At 43.0% G+C, this 6,000-nt stretch overlaps 1 protein-coding gene across 1 annotated transcript in view; it reads left to right on the plus strand.

The window, feature by feature from the left end:
* Positions 1-4,675, plus strand: part of LOC117513687 (succinate-semialdehyde dehydrogenase, mitochondrial-like) — a 49,988-nt gene extending 45,313 nt beyond the window's left edge. Inside the window, exons 8-10 of the mRNA XM_034173926.1 lie at positions 3,892-4,055; positions 4,210-4,268; positions 4,383-4,675. Of these exons, the coding sequence (XP_034029817.1) occupies positions 3,892-4,055; positions 4,210-4,268; positions 4,383-4,594 (435 nt within the window). The 3' untranslated portion in view covers positions 4,595-4,675. The remainder of the gene's footprint in view (positions 1-3,891; positions 4,056-4,209; positions 4,269-4,382) is intronic.
* The last annotated feature ends 1,325 nt before the right edge of the window (positions 4,676-6,000 follow it).

A 6,000-nucleotide genomic window follows, 5' to 3' on the forward strand; every position in this document is an offset into this window, starting at 1 on the left:
CGTGCAGGTCATTGGGAGGCGGTCTGTACGGATCATGGATCAGCCGGAAAAGCTCAGAAATTCATAATGATGTGAAAAATAAGTAATTTGACCACTTTAGAAAGAAAAATTGCACTTGTCTAATTCGAGCAAGGTTATAGAGGACGTGTGCTGTACAATCACATTTTTAACTTCTCTTCGACTATCAGACAACCATTTTTAATGTTGAGAGCTGCAGTGTCAATGCAGACGCCTCATAGGGAACACCAATGTGTTACTTTGTATGTTAATGAGCTGTCTATGAGGAAAAACAGGGGGTGGCCATGTAGGTGTCCGGATAGCCCAACTCGGATTTTAAGAAATTTTCACCAATTAACCTTCAAATCATCACACCAAATTTGACCCCATTTTTGGTCATTTCAGAATTTGATGTCAACACACCCAGAGAATCCATTCCATTAGAAACTATAGTAATATATTTTTTTCTGTCCAAAAAGCAAAAAAAGTTTTTTGGAGATTGACCTTGGAATTATGCAATGACCTTGACCTCTGATCATAAAACTAACCCATAGTTCTACTCCCTATATCTGAAAACATATAAATTGATACTTTTGTTGCTGAAATAGGTAAAGTATTGACAGGAATAATGAGGAGATTCAAATTTGATGAAATAGAGGGAGATTTCAAAAAATTAGAAAGCTTTGTCAGCACTGCAGAAGGACCAAAACATCCTTATCCTGCCAGCAGATAAAGGCAGATGCATGGTGGTCCTGAACACATCGGACTACGAGGCCAAGATCAACAATTTGTTCAGTGACTCCAGTACATACGAACGTCTGAAGAGAGACCCCACGAGCGGCTATAAGAAGAAAATCATTAGCTACCTCCAAAACCTGGAGAAAGAGGGACTCATCGACAGACAGACATACTACAGACTGTACCCGGGGGACGCCACTCCATGCATCTATGGACTGCCCAAAATCCACAAACAGGACGTGCCACTCAGGCCTACTGTATGTAGCACAGATTCCATCACATACAATTTGGCCAAGCACCTCAAGTGGATTTTGGCTCCTCTAGTGGGTAACTCAGACCACCATGTGGAGAACACACAAGATTTTGTGAACAAGATCAAGGACCTGCAGCTGGATGCAGATGAAACTATGGTGTCATTTGATGTGACATCGTTGTTCACCTGCATCCCCACCACTGAGGCCAGTCTCAGCTGTGAGGCAGAGTCTGCTGGAGGATGTGTCTCTACTTGAAAGGACCAAACTCACACCAGACCACATCTGCCAACTCTTGGAGATCTGTCTTAACACCACGTATTTCCTGTTTAGGGGGAATTACTACAGGCAGATCCATGGTTGTGCGATGGGGTCTCCGGTATCCCCCATTGTGGCAAATCTGTACATGGAGCGAGTGGAGAAGACAGCCTTGACGTCTTTCACGGGCATCTCTCCCAGTCACTGGCTCAGATATGTCGATGACACATGGGTTAAAATCAAGCAACAGGAGGTTGAGGACTTTACAGAACACATCAACTCGGTGGATTCCAATATCAAGTTCACACGTGAGGATGCAAGAAACAACCATTTAGCCTTCTTGGACTGTGATGTTACGATTGGAGAGAACAGGCAGCTCCAGACAGGGGTTTACAGAAAACCAACTCACACTGACCAATATCTGCTCTTTGGATCAAACCACCCCCTTGAACACAAGCTCGGGGTGATCAGGACTCTTCAACACAGAGCCCTACAGGTGCCCACAACTGCAGAGGGAAGGGCTAAAGAACAACAACTTGTACGGAAAGCCCTCACAGTATGTGGGTACCCACGGTGGTCCCTGGACAAAGTGCAGAAGTCGCAGAAAACAAAGAGACCAGATAGACAGGAGACGGAGACAAGAAGAAGAGTGTCTCTCCCTTATTTAGCAGGAGTAGGGGAAAAACTACAGAGGATCTTCAGACAGCACAAAATCCCAGTTTACTTTAAACCGGTTAACACCTTGAGACAGAAATTAGTTCACCCTAAGGACAGGATCCCTAGATATAAACAGAGCAATGTAGTGTATTCTATCAGATGTCAGGAAAACTGTAATGAACACTACATAGGTGAGACTAAGCAACCTTTACACAAAAGGCTATACCAGCACCGCAGAGAGGGTGCAAATGGACCTCAGTCTGCAGTTCATCTCCACCTGAAAGACACTAACCACATGTTTGAGGACAAGGAAGTTAAAATATTAGCCAGAGAGAAGAAATGGTTTGAGAGAGGTGTCAAGGAAGCATTCTTTGTAAAACAGTTGAAACCCAGCCTTAACCGGGGAGGGGGTCTCAGACACGCTTTGTCCCCTGTTTACAATGGGGTACTCAGGTCAAAGCAGTTTCAGTCTTTTGTTCATGGTAATGAGTCATTCACGTCATCAGGAGAGTCGTCAAGGGAGCCATCAGGGGAGGCTTCCATCCCATCATTAGGAGGGACAGCTGCCCTGTCATTAGGGGGGTGCTAACTAGAGCACAATAGGTGCTAATTAGAGCTATTGTTTAGTCACTAGCCTGTAGCAGTCGGCCTCTCGGTAGGAGGGGTCTGGTTAGGTTAAAAAACTCCAGCTTTTGTTGGCTTCTGTTTTATTCTTCTCTACAAGAGTCAAGACAGAAGTCAGACTACCAGAGCAAGAATTTTAGCTGAGGAAGCTTCTGCGATTTGAAGCGAAACATCCTCACGTCAAGCAACCCAGTCCAGTCGAAGATTCAAGCTTCTCTACTATGGAAACCACCTGGACAACTGAGAGCCTACACAGAAACATTTCAAAGAACCTTACTTTGCCGACTTTAAAGGCCTGAAATCTGTTAAACACCAGTCATATTGCATATCAATATAAAGGCAATAATCTCTTCTATCACATTGATTCATTAAAAGCTCAATATTATCAATTCTGAAAAACTGGCAAAAGAATTGCAGAATCTTGACCTTGACCTCTGATCATAAAACTAATTACATAAATGAATTCCCCATATCGGAAAACACATGAAATGATGCCTTATTTACTGAAACAGGTAAAATATGAGGAATTTCAAATTACCCACTCTCCAGGATTTGGCCCTAAAAGCGTCCACCTATAAAATTCAAAAAGTGTTGATTATAGAAATATAAAGAAAAGTTCCATCGAACGGACAATGGTTTACAGAGGTTCAGGGCATCCCCGATGATGCCTCATCTCAGTTTTTCTAACTACGTGCTCCGATTTGAAAAGTGCTTTGTCAAAGTTGGACATTTTTACTATATTTTTTTAATGTACCAGATTCTCTGGGTGTTTTAACATCAAATTTTGAGTTGACCAAAAATGGGGTAAAAGTTGGTCTGGTGAAAACCAAACTTTACCAGGTCTGATCAATCTGTTTGAAGGGTAATTGGTGAAAATGTCATCAAAATCCAAGTCGGACCTACATGGCCACCCGCCTGATTTTCTTAGAGACAGCGCGTTAATTGCATTCTTGATGCGGGCCGCAGTCCCAGCTGAATCACTGTCACATGGAAACTCACTGTTTTTGTTTAGATTTCAGAAACGTTACTGTGGTCAACGTATTTTCTTCTTCCTGCAGACGTGTGTGTGCTCAAACCGCTTCCTAGTCCAGAGCGAGATCTACGATGTCTTCATGGAGAGGTTAGCCCGAGCAATGGACAAGGAACTCCGCCTGGGTCACGGCTCAAAGCCCGAGACCACCCAGGGTCCGCTCATCAATGCCCGAGCCGCAGAGAAGGTACTTATAGAGTTCAGTTGACCTAGACTCGAACACATCCCCTCCCTGGTCCAAGCTGCTCGTCGACCCGGATGTGGCAGCAGACGGTCACCTTTAGCCTGAATGATGTCACAGGTCCTGTTGGTGACTCAGCTGACCATCTCCCTCAGGTGGCCCATCAGATTTCAGACGCAGTGTCTCGGGGAGCGAAGGTGCTGAAGGGCGGGAAGCGTGTGGGCGGGTCCTTTGTGGAGCCCACCCTGCTGGCCGACGTCACCACGGACATGTTGTGCACACAGCAGGAAACCTTTGGCCCGCTGCTGCCCGTCATCAGGTGGGCATGCTCACAGGTTACATGACACTTAAGGGGCGGGGTCACATGACATTTATCACCTGCAGTTCAAAAAGCAAACAGTTATGGTTGTTTTTGTTCTGTTATTGTGGAAATCTTCTGTTGGCCAATCAGAGGCTATGTTTGTGATTGACAGGTTTGACACAGAAGAAGAAGCTCTGGCTATTGCTAACTCATCTAACACCGGACTAGCAGGTGAGTATGTCCCTCTGGGATCCCACAGTTGGTTGAAGCATCACAGTTCCGGTACTGTATCAGGAATCCATTTTTATCTGTACAGACTGATGTCAGTCGGTCGTCTCTTCTCAGGTTATTTCTACTCCCAGGATGTGAGTCAGATCTGGCGGGTGTCGGAGGCCTTGGAGGTCGGAATTGTTGGTGTCAACGAAGGCATCCCATCCACGCCAGAGGCCACATTTGGCGGTGTGAAACAGTCTGGTTTGGGCCGCGAGGGCTCGAAGTACGGCGTGGATGAGTATCTGGAAGTCAAGTACATGTGTTTTGGAGGCCTGAAGCTTTGAACCATGTTGGAGTGAAACCCACAGGTCCATCAAAGACCAACACTGTGATCAGTGCCAAAATTATCCAGTAAATCAGTTGACGCTCAAAATCTGAAATATTTCATAGGACTTGGTATCAGCAAGGACCACACAATACAAATCACGATACGATACGTATCATGACTCATGATATGTACTTATTATGGTACTTATGGTATCACAAGCCATAATATGTACTTATTATGATAGTAAGTACGTATTGTATCATAACATACTTATCACAATTTGCAATACGCATGATACAGTATATATCACAATACATGGGACTCCTAATTTTTTTTTTGGGGGGGGGGGGGGGCAGTATGCTATGCAATTTACTGCAAATTTAAGTGTAGTTTGAGAATAAGAGTTGTTGTGTACCAGCGGTAGTATTTAGTCATAGATTTACATCACATTCTGAGAACTCTGTGGACAAACTGATTCAAAACAATTTTGTTACCTGATGGACATCAAATATGGCTATCGGGTATTGCAAAGACTTTACGTCCCTCCGTCCATCTGTGTACAGCATAAGTCCAATCTTAGTACTGCCAGGGTCTTCAAATTCACATTTGTGAGACCCAAATCTTGGACAAGTTCAAAGATGGCTAACCTTGTCCTATTTTAAGAGGTTAAAAAGTCACATTTTGTTTCAATCTGTTCTGTTTTTATTTTGAGTGGTGGAGGTGACACCCAATCAGAGTAGAGCGGCACTGTGACGTCAGTGGCAGGTCTCCCTAAAACATGTTTCTAATATATTTGTTAAAAGCTAGCGAGAAGTAAACACTTCTAAAACTGAAAACACTGTTTTAGCGGACATTAGCATGGTGATGTCGTAGGCTGATCTAGCTAGCTGCAAACTCTTTCATTTGTGTGTAAATAAAACCTCTTTGTCATATATTATGTAAAAGCTAGGGAGAAATAAACACTTCTAAAACTGAAAACGATGTTTTTGTAACCTGATAACACCTCTGGAGTGATATTTAAATGACATTTTGCGGACATCAGCATGCACACTAACTTCCGCCAACTCAAAATTACCTTCTGCTCTTGTCAGAAGCTCATAAATGCAAATGTAGTTTATGATTGATTGAGTGATTGATTGATAGAGGGGTTTTATTGAACATGTACAAATTGTAAGACAATAGGATCTTAATAATTAATGTAAATATCAATATATATATATATATATAAAATTGTAGTGGAATAACAAACATCTGCAAATTATAAAGAAAATGCTCATACAGCCAAGGGTGTTTTAGCGTTGCGTTGTATTTTTAAATTTCCATTCCAGTTTTTTAGAACTTTGCGTAGCGTCACTGAATGGACTGAGGCAAAAGATGCCAGAAAAGAATAAAATGGAAATAATCTGAGTGTGTGACTGAACT

The sequence above is a fragment of the Thalassophryne amazonica genome, chromosome 7 (assembly GCF_902500255.1).
Source record: "Thalassophryne amazonica chromosome 7, fThaAma1.1, whole genome shotgun sequence".
Lineage (NCBI taxonomy): Eukaryota > Metazoa > Chordata > Actinopteri > Batrachoidiformes > Batrachoididae > Thalassophryne > Thalassophryne amazonica.